Source organism: Chiloscyllium punctatum, chromosome 26, assembly GCF_047496795.1.
Source record: "Chiloscyllium punctatum isolate Juve2018m chromosome 26, sChiPun1.3, whole genome shotgun sequence".
Classification (NCBI taxonomy): domain Eukaryota; kingdom Metazoa; phylum Chordata; class Chondrichthyes; order Orectolobiformes; family Hemiscylliidae; genus Chiloscyllium; species Chiloscyllium punctatum.
In genome coordinates this window covers 55,862,521-55,879,542 of record NC_092764.1, presented here as the reverse complement: position 1 = coordinate 55,879,542, position 17,022 = coordinate 55,862,521, and the positions used below count along the sequence as shown (strand labels likewise).

Sequence of the window (17,022 nt, the reverse complement as noted above, 5' to 3'; positions counted from 1 at the left end):
ATAGGTTAGGAGCAAACAGTAAGTCATTCAGCTCTCTCAAGCCTATTCTGCCACTTGTTAAAATCATGGCTTCTTTGATTTGTAACTCTAAATCCATGTTCCTAGCTAGCCTGGGTAACTTCTCCCCCTTTGCTGAACAAGAATCTACCTACCTTTTGCATTAAAAATATTCAAGAAATGTTCTTCTACAAAATTTTCAGAAAGACTGTTCCAGTGACTCTGAACCCTCTGTCACAAAACCTTTACCTGTGTTTTAGATGTGTGCCCCTGATTTTCAAACAGTGATCACTAGTACTTGATTCTCACAAGAAGCAACTTACTTTACACAAACTATCTTGTCAAAATTTCCCTGATTCTTAAATTTCAATTAACTCAACTCTTACTCTTCTAAACTGTAAGAACACAAACCATCCTTTCCTCATGTGATGTTTTGTGTACTGCTATCTATTTTAATCTTTTTTCCACATTACCCAACTTTGAGAGCTTTGTTCGAGTTGCAGCACTGAGTTTATCTGCTTTCAGGGCAATTGCAAAGGACAAGGTAACCTGCCAGTGTTTATATTTGTGCTCTCTGGAGTACAGGAATCTGAACAAAGTCAAACTGCATTTCTACCTCTGAGTAAATATTTTGGAGTTTCCACACTCCAGCTGTTGCATAAGAGGCATGTTTAGAGCAGGATATGTGTTTGAACACAGACATGTACTGTTGATGTTAGAGCAATGGTCTAGTTTGCTAATCAAAAAAATATGGCATGGAAATAAAATTCAAGTTACTTTTCATGAGTGGACGTTGCTTGACCAAGTATGAATGGAATTTCTCAAATCTGGAGAAACCTGTTATATGTTAAATATATTTTAAGGCTGAAAGGCTTATTATAAATGAAGTGTTATAGCTAAAATTGAAAAGGAAAATGGCTGAACATCTAAAATAAAGCAATGCTATGATCACAGTTGATGGCGCAACGGACAAGTCAGATCCCAGAATAAAATCTGGCTTGAAAGATCATCTGTTTTTTTTTGTTAGTTGATGTGGTCAGTTAGTGAAACATTTTCATAAGGGTGCAGTTTTTTAAGACAATGAAGTACATGTTTGTTACACAAAACAAAAAAGATGAACGTTTAAGTGTGGAAGACTGCAGAAATTTCATAGCTTCAGAATAATAGAAGCAGGAGTATGCCATTTGGCCCATCAAGCCTAATCTATCATTCAGTAAGATCATGGCTGATCTATCCATTGTTTCAGCTCCTCCGACCTGCATTATCCTCATAACCCTTAAATCTTCAGTGCAGAGGGATTTGGATGTCCTTTTTTTGTGAATCATAAAATGTTAATATCCAAGTTCAGCAGATATCTGGGAAGGCAAATGGCCTTTTATTTCAAAGAGAAAGAAGTATAATATAGGAAGTCTTGCAAAAACTATATAAGGCATTTAGACATTACCTGGAACGCTGAACAGTGTTAGTCCCCTTATCTGACAATATAGGCAGTCTGGAATGAGTCTTCAGACAATACCAGGTATGGAGGGATTTTCTAATGAGAGGCTGAGTAGTTTGGGCCTATACTCATTGGACTTTAGAAGAATTAGAAGCTGATCTTTATTGAAACATACAAGATTCTTCGGGCGATTGATAGGGTGGATACTTAGAGATTGTTTCCACTTTCTGGATGAATCTAGGACTATAGGACGTAATCTCAGAATAAGGGATTTCACACAGACACATTATTTCACAGACTGACTACAGTCTAAGTACTGTACTGCAGAGAGCTGTTGAAGCTGGATTGTTAAATGTATATGAGGCTGAGAGATTTTTAAATCACTTAAGGAGATCAGGCATTATGGGGAGTGGCAGGAAAATGGAATTGAGAATTGCCAAATTAGCCATGATCTTGTTGAATGACAGAGCAAATTCGATGGGTCAAATGGCCTACTTTTCCTATGTCATATAAAAACTTCTTCAATACTTAGATAATTTTGAAGAAGGGGTTAGGTCCAGTTCTTGGGGCTAAAGGGGTCGAAGAGTATGGGAGAAAACAGGAATAGAGATTCTGAGTTGGGTAATCATATTGAATGGTGGAACTGGCTTGAAGGGCTGAATAGCCTATTTCTACTTTCTATATTTCTATGACACATCAATGGTCTTAGAAAATGCAGCAAAGCAACACTTCAACCTGTTCCCAAACACTGTCTGTTACCGAGACTCAAATCGAGAGAATTTACACTCCTGTGTCAACTCTTTAGGGCTCTGAGGAAAGATCACCGGACCCGAAACTTTAACTTTGATTTCTCTGCACAGATGCTGCCAGACCTGCTGAGCTTTTCCAGCAGCTTCTATTTTTGTTTCAACTCTTCAGGGTTCTGCTTACCTGAATCCTTGCAATGCCTTTGCCATGGACTGCAGAAACAATGCAGTGAGTCCCTTTCAAGTCTGCCAATGTGAATCTTTCAGAAATCTGAGAGCCTAAACTTTCTAATTTATTATCTTCAGCATTCTAAGCAAAGTCTCCCTGTTTTTGAGCTTTACAAGCTAAATCTTTGTGCTGAGGTGATTGTTTCTTTGAGCTCCCTTGGAAAGAAACTTAACTTGCTTCTGATCTTCACTCTGGCATTTTCTGAATTGAGCTAAACAAAGCCAGATTCTTTTGAATTAAAAAGGAAGCTAATGTCCTTAAGTATTTGTCCTGTCTTTGATAAATCCAACAGTGTAAAAATCTTTCAAATTAGCATTACAGGGGTCTGCTGTCATTTGTTTTCATAGAAATGTTGGATTTGAGTCACTGCTCTCGAAGGACTCTGACCTTTTTTTTGTTTTTAAGGAAAATCCTACACAGGGGTAAACCAACTCTTATCTGCTTGTGTGTTGAAATACAAATATAAAAAATGATAAATATATACAACTTTAATTGCAATAGAAAATGCTGTAAATGTGCAGCATTTCATAGACTTTATGTACAGAAATGACATTTTTCATCTGATCTGAGTTGAATTAAAATGATCGTATAGCAAGCCTAACTTTTTAATTTTGAGTTGGTCTCTGAGTCAAATGTCCTCTGATATACCGGAGATATCATCAAATATTTGTTTCGTGTTCTTTAGGGCTTTAATTTAGTCAGAGAGTATGGTAAATGAGAGTTGGTATATCTTGTTTTGAAAGTGCATACATTTTTTCAATTTCAGCATTAATCCTATTTTTCAGGATTTTCAGGTAGTGTCATTGTTTCTCTTTTATTGTTTCAAGAGACAGAAGTGTTGCTGACCAGTGTAACATTTGTTGCCTACCCTTAATTGCCTTTGAACTGAATGGTGTAACTAGGCCACTTCAAAGAGCAGTTAAAAGACACCCACATTGCTGTGTATCTGGATCATTTGTAGGCCACGTCAGGAATGTTTGTAAAAATCCATCTGGTTCACTACAAACAAAAGAAGTTTCCTGGTTACCGTTACTGAAGCTAGCTTCTGAATTCAAGTGCCACCAGCTGCAGTGTTGGGACTTGAACCATGTCTACAGTGCATTAGCCTGGAAAATTTGGATCAGTAGTGCAATGAGAAGTAACTTTTTACCCTCCCCAGCATGTCCATTTTATAATGGTCTAAACTAAATACGGAAAATATGTAGGTAAATATTGTTAAATTTCAAGATTCAGTAAACAGGATTGGGTCATTTTCATTGCATATGCTGCTTCAGTCAGGCTTAATATAGAATCATAGAAAGTGCATGCATCTTTTCAATTTCAGCATGGAAACAGACCCTTCGGCCCAACTCGTCCATGCCGACCAGATATCCCAATCCAATCTAGTTCCTCCTGTCAGCACCCGGCCCATATCCCTCCAAACCCTTCCTATTCATATACCCATCCAAACGTCTTTTAAATGTTGCAATTGTACTAGCCTCCACCACCTTCTCTGGTAGCTCATTCCATACACATATCATCTGTGTGTGAAAAAGTTGCTCCTTGGGTCTCTCTTATATCTTTCCTCTCTCACCCTAAACCCTCTCATTCTGGACTCCCCCACCCCAGGGAAAATAATTTTTCTATTTATCCTATCCGTGTTCCTCATAATTTTGTAAACCTCTATAAGCTCATCCCTCTGCCTCCAACGCTCCAAGGAAAATAGCCTCAGCCTATTCAAACTCTCCCCATAGTTCAAATCCTCCAACCCTGGCAACATCCTTGTACATCCTTTCTGAAACCTTTCATGTTTCACAACATCCTTCCAATAGGAAGGAGACCAGAATTGCATGCAGTATTCCAAAACTGGCCTAACCAATATCCTGTACAGCCGCAACATGACCTCCCAACTCCTGTACTCAGTACTCTGACCGATAAAGGAAAGCATACCAAATGCCTTCGTCACCATCCTATCTACCTGCGACTCTACTTTCAAGGAGCTATGAACCTGCACTCCAAGGTCTCTTTGTTCAGCAACACTCCCTAGGACCTTACCATTAAGTGTATATGTCCTGCTAACATTTGCTTTCCCAAAATGCAGCATCTCGCATTTAATCGCAAATAAACTCCATCTGCCACTCCTTTGCCCATTTGGCTCCTCTGATCCAGATCCTGTTGTAATCTGAGGTAATCTTCTTTGCTATCCACTACACCTCCAATTTTGGTGTCATCTGCAAATTTAGTTACTATACCTCTTACGCTCACATCCAAATCATTTATATAAATGATGAAAAATAGTGGTCCCAACACCAATCTTTATGGCACTCCACTGGTCACAGGCCTCCAGCCTCAACTGGAAACCATACACCATCCATCACCAATCTTCTACCTTTGAGCCAGTTCTGTATCCAAATGGCTAGTTCTCCCTGTATTCCATGAGATCTAACCTTGCTAACCAATCTCCAATGGGGAACCTTGTCAAACACTTTACTGAAGTCCATATCGATCCCATCTACTGCTCTGCCCCCAACAATCCTCTTTTTACTACTTCAAAAAACACAATCAAGTTTGTGAGATAGGATTTCCCACACAAAGCCATGCTGACTATCCCAAATCAGTCCTTGCCTTTCCAAATACATGTACATCCTGTCCTTCAGGATTTCCTCCAACAACTTGTCCACCACCGACGTCAGGCTCACTGGTCTATAGTTCCCTAACTTGTCCTTGCCACCTTTCTTAAACAGTGGTGCCATTTTAGCCAACCTCCAGTCTTCTGGCACCTCACCTCTGACTATGATGACACAAATATTTCAACAAGAGGCCCAGCAATCACTTCCCTGGTATTCCACAAAGTTCTGGGTACAGCTGATCAGGTCCTGGGGATTTCTCACTTTCATGCGTTTCAAGACATCCGGCACTTCCTCCTCTGTATTATGGACATTTTTCAAGATATCATCATCAATTTCCCTACATTCTATATCTTCCCTGTCCTAGTAAACACTGATGCAAAATACTCGTTTAGTATCTCCCCCATTTTCTGTGGCTCCACACAAAGGCCGCCTTGCTGATCTTTGAGGAACCCTATTCTCTCCCTAGTTACCCTTTTGTCCTTAATGAATTTGTAAAAACCTTTTGGATTCTCCTTAGACCTATTTGCCAAAGCTATCTCATGTCCTATTTTTGCCCTCCTGATTTCCCTCTTAAGTATACTCCTACTTCCTTTATACTCTTCTAAGGATTCACTCGATTTATCCTGTCTATACCTGACATATGCTTCCTTCTATTTCTTAACCAAACCCTCTATTTCTTTAGTCATCCAGCATTCCCTATACCTACCAGCCTTTCCTTTCCTAACAGGAATATACTGTCTCTGGACTCTCGATTTCTCATTTCTGAAGGCTTCTCATTTTCCAGTCATCCGCTTACCTGCGAACATCTGCCTGAAATCAGCTTTTGAAAGTTCTTGCCTAATACCGTCAAAATTAGCCTTCCTCCGATTTAGAACTTCATCTTTTAGATTTTGGCCTATCCTTTTCCATCACTATTTTCAAACTAGTAGAATTATGGTCACTAGCCCCAAATTGCTCCCTCATTGCCCTATTTCCCAAAAGTAGGTCAAGTTTTGCACCTTCTCTAGTAGGTATATCCACATACTGAATCAGAAAATTTTCTTGTACACACTTAACAAATTCTTCTCCATCTAAACCCTTAACACTATGGCTGTCTCAGTCTATATTTGGAGAGTTAAAAGCCCCTTACCATAACCACCCTATTATTCTTACAGATAACTGAGGTCTCCTTACAAATTTGTTTCTCAATTTCACGCTGACTATTAGGGGTTCTATAATACAATCCCATTAAGGTAATCATCTCTTTCTTATTTCTCAGTTCTGAAGCTAGGTCTGATAAGACTGGCTTTCATTGCTATCTAAAGATATTGAAGTATTGGATTAAAAGTTGCAAAACATAACTGATTTCATTCTGTCAATATCCCTTTTAGTGCCAGCTGTTTCAGAACTTGAGGGAACTCTTTCGTGACAGCGGTTTGTACCGCGAAGAAAGTAGTAGATTTTTACTGTTGTCCCTTGCTGCATTTAACTATATAAACTTTGAATTTTGTTCTATCTTCTATTCATATTCAGCATTATTGAGTGAGATTGAGGATTAAAAAGAGAGCTTTTTAAAATCAATTGTAATCTGCTGCAGAAAGCACAAAAACTCCTTTTGTTTGCTTCCCCCTCTGAAGTGATACCTCATGACCTTTTGGCCCATGTTCGTAAAGGAACCAGGAGTCAGAACATTTATTTCTTTTCCAAAACACTCCGATTTTTTTGGGGGGCTACATTTTGATTCTTTAGGTACCACGATTTGCTTTTCGGGGATTTCTTCACCTCTAAAGATTTAAGTTCAAAACCAAACTGTTCTTGAAGCAGGAATTTATAAATTTGCTATAAACCGCCATTAAAGGATATTAATAAAATAAGAAACTCAGTGCTGGGCAGGAGGCTAAGAATTGAACAACAACTTTTACAGTTTTCCTGTGTTCACCATCCCACTGCCATTCTCTAGTGGTTGATATTAAAGCAAACTTCAAGTCTGGAATGTCGGGTTCATCTGGATCACCAGGACTCTCAACTTTTTCCATATTTTAAAACTTTAAGAAAAATGCTGTAAACTAAAGAAAGCTTGTGTACTGACAGATACTTCTACACATTAAAGGACAACCTAAGAGAAATTGGGAAAAGAAACTTGATGTCCCCTACAACAGCTTTTTCTGCCTCTACCCTACACCTCCCTCCCTCTCTCTCAATCCAATTTATTGGATTTCTTCCTTTTTTATGCAAGAATTTTAACCTTTCATTTCTTTCTGTTTGATTTTTCCAGCAGTACATTCTGCACTTGAAAACTAGGTTCAGGAAGAGAGAAAGAAAAACAAATACCTATTTCCTTAAAGTAATATTTGGGAAATCATAAGATATAAATAAAATAAGCTGGAAATATGAGCAATGTTGTCTATTCCTTGTACCCTCTTTCTTTCACCCCAAGGGGCCCTCTCTCCCTAATCTCCCACTTGTTCTCTGGCCCACTTTTGTGTATAGTTTGTGAATATTTTGCTGTAATCTCTTGCATCTGAAACCACATACATTGAGTTTACCCCTATCAGATCATTGATTTATGGCACTACATGCATGGAGCTCCATGTGCTGTTTATATACTTTTTGAGTTGTATCTTCATACTTCAGGTATGGTGAGTTTGATTTCTTCAGGGTTTCATTTCACTAAGACTTTCAACTGACATCAATATTGTACTGACATAAGTTCTTTCAATGCAGCACAATGTTCACTTCAGTGACAGAATTTCTTATAGTTTCTTACAGCTGTGCGCTTTCAAGTACTGTTAGTGTGCAGAGACAAAAGTTAAAACCTTTTGCAATTGAATCTCTTATAATGAGACTCATTGGTCTTTACAGCGCAACAGAGTTTGTGGATGTAGCTTTCCAAAGGCCTGTGTTAATGTTTTTGGCTTGTCCTGCCTGCCAATGACTAAAGTGTCTGTCTGTCTGTCTGTCTCTCTCTCTCTCTCTCTCTCTCTCTCTCTCTCTCTCTCTTTCTTCCCCCCACCCCGCGCTCTCTCTCTCTCTCTCTCTCTCTCTCTCTCTCTCATATTTTGTAGGAAGAGGAGGCCCGCAAACAATGGGATTAAGAAAATAAAATCTGTAGGCGGAGAAATTACTAAATCTCACCCCAAAAGTCTTTTTGGAAACTACCACAAATGTCTATGCATTCTTCAGTATAAATGCAAATGAATGGGTGAAAGAAATGCATTTAAATTTGTTTAGACCTACTTACAGATCTTTTGTGATACTGCCACGAAAAATTAGAAATTTGTTGAGGATGAAGATACTATGTGATAAACGAGTTCTGAACTAGGCAATTCCTGTAGTTTGTTTCAAATCAACTGGTCCAGAAGGGGACATTTCACATTCATACACTAAGGTTGAGGATGAATCAGCACATGACCCTTTTGAAAAAGGAAATTTGCATGCTTGACATGATATACGGTTTTTAGAATGCACCTGTTTTTAGGGCGTATTGATGCCTACATTCCAGCATTCGAACCAAATAATGGGATTTAAAATTGGCTGCTTTTTGAGAAAGAATACAGAATTTTTTTTTTCTGATTCTGTGTTTAAAGGAGATTAACATTGGCAGGATTAGTAATGAGAGATCCTCATTCAGCAGCTTTAATGCTATATTGTTAATGGAGGAAATATAGATCTAATTTGGAATCATTCTCCTTGGGCAGTGAATTTGTTTAGATGTAGTACGATCATATGGAGTGTAAGCATGAGTGGGGTTTTGTTAGTGTCACACCACAGAGAGCTGTATTGCTGCGGCTAATAAGTACTAATTTGGTCAGGAGATATTTTTAGCTAACTGTGAAGTGTGTTTGTATTGGACTGTGTAATCGGACACCTTTCATCGCCTTGTGACTAGACTCTTTGTACACTGTGTCAATGTTAAAATGTTCAGTTTAGTCTAACAACAACAAGTAATGTACCGTATTTCAGATCTATGACAGGAGAGTGACAGTTATTAGTCCACCAGTAATTCACAACTTGTGTGGCCTTTTTGCTATTTAAAAATACATTTCAGTGGTTATCTGTCTTTCAACTTTTAGTTGCAGTAACTGTGTGTCTCAGTTATACAGAAATCTAATCTATAATGAAGACAGTGAGACTTTCTGTAGACTTGAATGAATTGCAGTTCAACAAGTGAATTAATTGTTGCAGTTATTTCTCCTTGCTGTAAGGTATAATAATGTATAGACTTGCAACTATGTGACTTAAAGGTGTTTTTTTGATGGTATGATCAGCATTGTTCCAACAATCTTATTGTCAAAGTTGGACAGATAAATTATGTGGTTTGTAGATTGAGATGTTTCCATGTAAAAATTTGAGAGCATATTTGCTGATGCAGCATTCATAACTACCCTGCTGAGTAGTTTATGCGATGAGACATTATGCAAATATGTCTCTCTGTTTTGGTCCCTATTTTCGATCTCCATCTAGTAAGATGGAGTTCAGTGCAATTCTGAGATTGTACTTGCCTGATAAAGAGATACAATTATCATTTTGCCTATATCAATAACAGATGCAAATAAAACTAATATCTAATCCTTTTTCTGTCCTTATTTTCTGCTGTACTTCCTTTCTCCCATATGTAACTGTTACACCAGAACAATGCTGGCTTATAATTTTAATTTTGTACAATCTCAAGTTACAAAATAAACCTGCACGATCAGTGCAGATAAAAGTTTTTATTATTGATAATGTGATGTGATTTGATTGTTCTTGTTCCAATGATGGGGAGTATTCTTGGCTTGATTTTATGTAGGTAGTGTGATTCTTTTCTTTCTTGGGCTTTCTTTCTGCTTTTGAATCTAGGTGTGTTTTTTATTTATTTTTCAAATGTTAAAAACTGACCTGAAATTTAACATTTCAAGCTATGTTTTTTTTAACTTGGCATGATGGTGTCTGGCTCCCTCACTGATAATGGAATGAACTGATCACCAAATACTGTACAGTTCAACTATTTATGCTGAGTGACTTACTCTGTGACATGAATGGATTTTAGGACAACAGTTTGCTGTTCAGATTTCTAAATGACTGTAGTATTTTGATCTCTCTCACTCATGACTTAGTTTGGTAATAGCATATTTGAGTGTAAAAAGTTTGTGGTATTGACTAGCAAAATGTCTTGCATCACACTATCTTGTTCATGAAATCTTAGTTTCCTTCACTTTGAAGGACAAATATGTTCATTCTCTGGGGTGTTTGGGAGGGATACATAGGACACAGTTAAGTCTAATCTGTGCTGGAAGTTTCTGTTGCAAATGGTACAGGATACTGCTGATGATTCAGCTTTGGATAAGTGCTGGCTTAAAGTCTCCTCAGTTTCTGTTAGTTCTCTGCCTCCATGTGTTTGCTTTTGAAGGAAGCTGCACCATTTTTTCATTTGGTTATGCCAGGTTTAGAATCTGGGTGAATTTTCCTCAAGACCTGGAATTGATATGAAAACTCCCAAACAAAGCTGCCTTAGCTCATTTGAGATGTGCTTTCTGCTTATATGCAAAAAGCTGTAACAATCTTCAGTAAGAGCAGAGAAGATGGGAAAAGAGGCGGGGTCGTGGCATTGTTAGTCAAGGCCAGTATTATAGCTGCAGAAAGGATGTTTGAGGACTTGTCAACAGGAAAGGAGAGGTCACCCTTTTGGGAGTTTCCTAGAGACCTCCGAATAGTTGCAGAAATTTAGAGGAAAGGATAGCAAAGTTGATTCTCGATAGAGCGGAGAGTGACAGGTGAGTTGTTATGGGGGATTTAAACTTTCCAAACATTGACTAGGAACACTGTAGTTCAAGTACTTTCGATGGGTCAGTTTTTGTCCATTGTGTGCAGGAGGGTTTTCTGACACAATATGTAGACAGGCCAACAAGAGTGAGGCCACATTAGATTTGGTACTGGGTAATGAACCGGCCAAGTGTTAGATTTGGAGCTAGGTGAGCACTTTGGTGATAATGACCACAATTCAATAATGTTTACTTTAGCGATGGAAAGGGATAGGTATACACTGGAGGGCAAGAGGTACAGCTGGGGGAAAGGCAATTATGATGTGATTAGACAGGAGTTAGGATGCATAGGATGGGAAAAGAACTGCGGGGGATGGGCACAATAGAATTATCAAGCTTATTCAAGGAACCACTACTGTGTGTCCATGATAAGCATGTCGAGAGTGTGGTGCTGGAAAAGCACAGCAGGTCAGGCAGCATCCGAGGAGCAGGAGAATTGAAGTTTCGGGCAAGAGCCCTTCATTCCTTGACCTTGATAAGTCTGTACTTGTCAGACAGGGAGGAAACTGTCGAGCGCAGGAGCCATGGTTTACCAAGGAAGTTGAATCTTTTGTCAAGAGGAAGAAGAAGGCTTATGTTAGGATGAGGTGTGAAGGCCCAGTTAGGGCGATTGAGATTTAGAAAGTAGCCAGGAAAGACCTAAAGAGAGAGCTAAGATGAGCGAGGATAGGACATGAGAAGTTATTGGTGGATAGGATCAAGGAAAACCCTAAAGCTTTGTGTAGGTATATAAGGGATAAAAGAATGATTAGAGTAAGATTAGGACCAATAAAGGACAGTAGTGGGAAATTGTGCGTGGAGTCAGAAGAGATAGGGGAAGCGCTATTTTTCGTTTGTCTTTTTCCAGTGCGAATACTATGTTGGTGAGGAGAATACTGAGAAGCAGGCTACTAGGTTAGATGGGATTGAGGTTCACAAGGAGGAGGTGTTAGAAATTCTAGAAAGTATGAAAATAGAGAAATCCTCTGGGCTGGAGAGGATTTATCCTAGGATTCTCTGGGAAGCCAGGGAAGAGATTGCAGAGCCTTTGGCTTTGATCTTTATGTTGTCATTGTCTATAGGAATAGTACCAGAAGACTGGAGGATAACAAATACTGTTCCCTTGTTCAAGAAGGGGAGTAGAGACAATCCTGGTAATTATAAACCAGTGAACCTTCCTTCCATTGTGAGTAAAGTGTTGGAAAAGGTTTTAAGAGATAGGATATATAATAATCTAAAAAGGAATCATTTAATTCGGGATAGTCAACACTGTTATGTGAAGGGTAGGTCGTGCCTCACAAACCTTATTGAGTTCTTTGAGAAGGTGACCAAACAGGTGAATGAGGGTAAAGCAGTTGATGTGGATTTCAGTAAGGCATTTGATAAGATTCCCCATGGTAGGTTACTGCACGAAATACTTAGAAGGCATGGGGTTGAGGGTGATTTAGCGGTTTGGATCAGAAGTGGTTAGCTAAAATAAGAAAGAGGGTGATGGTGTGCAGAGAGGTCTCTGTGTCCATGTACATAGATCCTTGAAAGTTGCCATTCAGGTAGATTGGGATGTTAAGAAAGCAAACAGTGTGTTAGCTTTTATTAGTAGAGGGATCGTGTTTCGGAACCATGAGGTCATGCTGCAGCTATACAAAACTCTGGTGTGGCCGCACTTTGAGTATTGCGTGCGGTTCTGGTCACCGCATTATGGGAAGGATGTGGAAGCTTTGGAAAGGGTTCAGAGGAAATTTACTAGGATGTTGCCTGGTAAGGAGGAAAGGTTGAGGGACTCGAGGCTGTTTTCGTTGGAGAGAAGATGATTGAGAGGTGACTTATTTGAGACATAAGATAATCAGATGGTTAGATCGGGTAGTCAAGAGACCTTTTTTCCGAGGCCGTTAATGGCTAGCACAATGGAGCATAGCTTCAAATTGAAGGTTGATAGATATAGGACAGATGCTAGAGGTAGTTTCTTTACTCAGAGTAGTAGGGGCGTGGAATGCACTGCCTGCAACAGTTGTAGACTCGCCGACTTTAGGGCACTTAAATGGTCATTGAATAGGCATATGGGCGAGAACGAACTGGCTTCAGATTGGTTTCACAGGTCAGTGCAACATTGAGGGCCAAAGGGCCTGTACTGCACTGTAATGTTCTAAGTTCTATGAATTGATTTAATATTAATTGTTGGTTTGCAATCTGTAAGACTGCCTAGCCCTTCATGAAATCTGTAGCTAAAAATTTCTTTATACTATTCCAGTTTCATGAATATCTGGGCAGCACAGTAGCTTAGTGGTTATCACTGCTGCCTCAAAGTGCCAGGGACCTGGGTTCAAATCCACCCTCAGGTGACTGTCTGTGTGGAGTTTGTATGTCCTTCCTGTGCCTGCTTGGGTTTCCTCTGGGTGCTCTGGTTTTCTCCTACACTCTAAAGATGTGTAGATTAGGTGGGTTAGCCATAGGAAATGCAGGGTTATATAGGATTAGGGTAGGGAGATGGTTTGGGTGAGATGGTCTAGGATGATCAGCGGGCAGAATGACCTGCTTCCACACTGTCGGGATTCTATGATTCTATGATTCTAGATCTTTTGAGGTAACACTTTTTTCCCACAAGAGGTCAGACTCACCTGCAGGTCAATAAAAGTGGCTTCAATGCAATGAAACAACTGACTACTATTTCTGTTTCATTGCCTTATTGCTGCCCTGGCACTGTTAAAATGGCTTTCATACAGAAATGTAGCATACTTTCTTTAATATGCACAGAAAACTCATTTGCTAATTCCATTTTTATTTCTAACCTAAAGACATTAAAATACATCCTTTGCAAAATATTTAATTTGCAGATGATCCTTAGCTCAATCTAACACTCATGAGGCTTCATTTATTCGCTTGCATTTCCTCGAAATCTCATGGTTATTACATCTAGGCATTTTGCTGAGAAATCTAACCAACTGGCATAATTTCGGTACACTGGACTGAGCCCTTAGATGAATTTAGCCTCAGCTTTGATTCTTCCTGAAATATTAATGCAGAACTGCAGATACATATTTGGTACTTTTGCTGCAGCTCGCTACTCATGGAAATGATTGAACTTCTTTCATATTACAACTGGAAGATTATCATTGGTGCACACACAGTAGCCCCCTCACCACCACCCAATTCCCCCGCCCCAAAAATAAAACAAGAATTGCATTTCTGGAACTGCTATTTTGAACCATGTCTTTGAGGATTGTTTGTTGGGTTAGTTTGGGTTAACCTACATTTTGCATTTGGAACTTACAGGTGCTTAAGGTCCCACTATGTCCATTTGAAAAGTTCTGATTACTTTCTCAAATGAATGCTGTGGACAACTGAAATGTTATCTGAACAACTATGTCATCTGCTGCAATTCAGGCATGTTTCAGGGATGGCAGATTACCTTGCAATATTCTGTGGTCTTTGCTGATCTTGTGCTTGAAAAGTGGACAGCCATGTTAACTTCTGCTTTCTTCTGTGAATTATGTGCCAATTGCAAGAAGCAGCAATATCTTTTCCAGATTACATTGCTTGAATGGAAACAAACTTAAACTCTATTTTCTCTTGATCCTGTTTTTCAGGGTGGGACAAACATTCATATGGCTATCATGGAGACGATGGACACTCCTTCTGTTCTTCAGGTACAGGACAGCCATATGGTCCCACTTTCACCACTGGAGATGTCATTGGCTGCTGTGTTAACCTTATAAATAACACCTGCTTTTACACGAAGAATGGTCACAGTTTGGGTAAGCCATCACCTCCCATTTTCAAACCCCTTGAACGAAATATAATTAAGGGACTCATTCACTCAGGGATAATTTGCATTTCAAACAAGCTGAAGACTAAATATCACTTATTTTGCAAATCACATTGCATTGTCTTGTTTCATTCTCCTTTGCAGTAAATGTGTCTTTTTAACCTGTGTTAAAGTCACCAGTATTGTAGCGATACTATAGCTTTAAGAGGTGTTTTATGTCCTTTTTTTTGATGAAGAAAGGTTAAAACCGAGGTTCTGCGTGGTCGGCTCAAAGCCAATAAAGTAAACCGCTTGTGAGACCTTGGGTTTTTCTTAAAGTTGAACAACAGAAGCAGCTAAGTAGGTGGGGCCAAACTCCCACAGAATCGGAAGTTTTAGTTTTAGCTTTCAGCAGTTGCTGGGGTCTTGAAGCTGAATGTGCAAGCGCTGATCCCTCTTGGTTACAGCTAAAAGCTGCGGTTCTGTTCCTGCTGCTTGAATTGCATGTGCGACAACCTATTTTACTGAATTTGCCTTTACCAAAGTTATGTTTATGGGATGTTAATATATTGGAAGTTAATTAGTATTAGTTAATATGCATATTGTTCTGTTAAGCACTTCGATAGAGTTACAGTTAAGTCAGTTTATTTTGTTTGTATTTCAACAGTTGTGTAAAATAAAATGTGTCTTGCTTAAAATCAAGTATTTGACCAATTGAATTGCATCTGGAATGCAACGCCTTATCTTTACCTTTTAAAATAAGAAAATGTTAGGGTCTAGGCTATCATCTTAATATATTTTGAGGGGATTTGGATTGGTCCATAACAAATTGGGGGCTGTTGTAAGGATCAAATTCTGTAATTCCAGATCTGTAATCTGTAGGCAGTGAATGTTGGGTTTTAAAAAAAAAATTGGCTATTGCATTTGCTAAGTTTTTAAATAGGGTGTGTTTTGGGTAGTAATGATTCTTTCAGTCACTAAGTGTTTCCTGGGGGTGGAAGGAGTCACTTGGAGTTTTACAGAAAGGGAGCTGGGCAAAACCTTTGGAATTGGCAGACAAGCTGGAGTTGGGGTTGCTTTTGTCGGTGCGAAAAGGGGAGTTAATTGCAGCAATAGCTTGACATTTGCAATTGCTGGAAATGCCATCAGAATCTATGGAAATGGCTAAAATTCAATTGCAAATGAAGCCACTTGAACATGAAAAGGAAATGAAGCAGTTGAATTACAGTTGAAAGCTGAAGGAGAGAATACCCCGAGCTTGGTTGGGACTGGAAACTGAAAGCTGACTTACATTGGTGGAGGTAGAGTTGAAATATAGGAGTTGTGATGAGGACAGTGATGGAGAGCAATCCCATTGTAGCCAAAGGCCTGGTGGGATCTGTATAAATGTATCCAAGAGTTGCCAAGGTTTGACGAGAAGATTGTTATTTCATTTGAGAAAGTAACTAAACAAATGAAATGAATGGTGACCATGTGGATATTGTTGATTCAAACAATGTTGGTAGATAGAGCTAATGAAGTATTTGCGTCACTATCAGAAGAGGTATCTGGGAAATATGATGAGGTGCAAAAAAGCCATCTTAATTCCAGAAGCCTACAGACAGTGTTTTAAGAATCTAAGGAAGGAACTTGGTCAGGTGTAATTGAGTTTGAAAGGATCAAACAAAGTAATTTTGATACATGGAGAAGGGCATTGAAAGTAGATCAAACATATGATGCTCTTTGAGAGATGATTACTTTGGAGGATTTCAACAATTCACTTTAAGTAGTGAGAACTCATGTGGAAGAGCAGAGAGTTAAAACTGCAAGATTAGCAGTGAAAATGGCAGGTGATTATGAGCTTGTTCATAAGTTAAAATTTGGCTTCTGACATCAGTTTCAATCTGAGGGATATAAATCAGATAAAAGGAAATCTTATTGAAGATAGTAAAGATGGTTTACCACATGTTAAAAAGGAAATCCATGGAAGGGAGTACACAAAATCCATTACCTCCATAGCCAGACCTTAAAAACTTTTAAACATAAATCACCCATGACTTCAGAAGTACTTACAACTGAATAATTAACTTCAGACATTCTGAAAACCCACTAGTAACTAACTCAAAGCAGAAACCCAGATCCTCAAAAATAACAAAAAATTAAATGTTTAAATCTGACAATTGACATGATGATAGTAATATATTGACAATATTATAGCAAGGGTGATAGTCAGGAGTGAAGTGTAATTGTGATAAAATAGGAAATGGAGATTGAACTGAGAATTTTTATTCTGTTTGGAGACTGCATCATCAATTGAATGTTCAAATGTTGATCCTCCAGAAATCATAATAGAGGTGTTTAAAAGGTCTGGTAGCATGATAATTAGTCATTCAGAAAGTTATTGAAGTGACTTAAAATTATTGCATACTCGAATTGATTGGGGTGAATATTTGGCTGACCATGATGAATTGCATGTAAAACAACACCCTTGCAGACTCATTCCAGCAAAATAAACTCCAGTGA

At 38.8% G+C, this 17,022-nt stretch overlaps 1 protein-coding gene across 2 annotated transcripts in view; it reads left to right on the top strand.

The window, feature by feature from the left end:
* Positions 1 to 17,022, top strand: part of ranbp10 (RAN binding protein 10) — a 148,610-nt gene that overhangs the window by 67,298 nt on the left and 64,290 nt on the right. For both annotated transcript variants that reach the window (XM_072547451.1, XM_072547450.1), the window contains exon 4: positions 14,363 to 14,530. In XM_072547451.1, the coding sequence (XP_072403552.1) occupies positions 14,363 to 14,530 (168 nt within the window). The remainder of the gene's footprint in view (positions 1 to 14,362; positions 14,531 to 17,022) is intronic.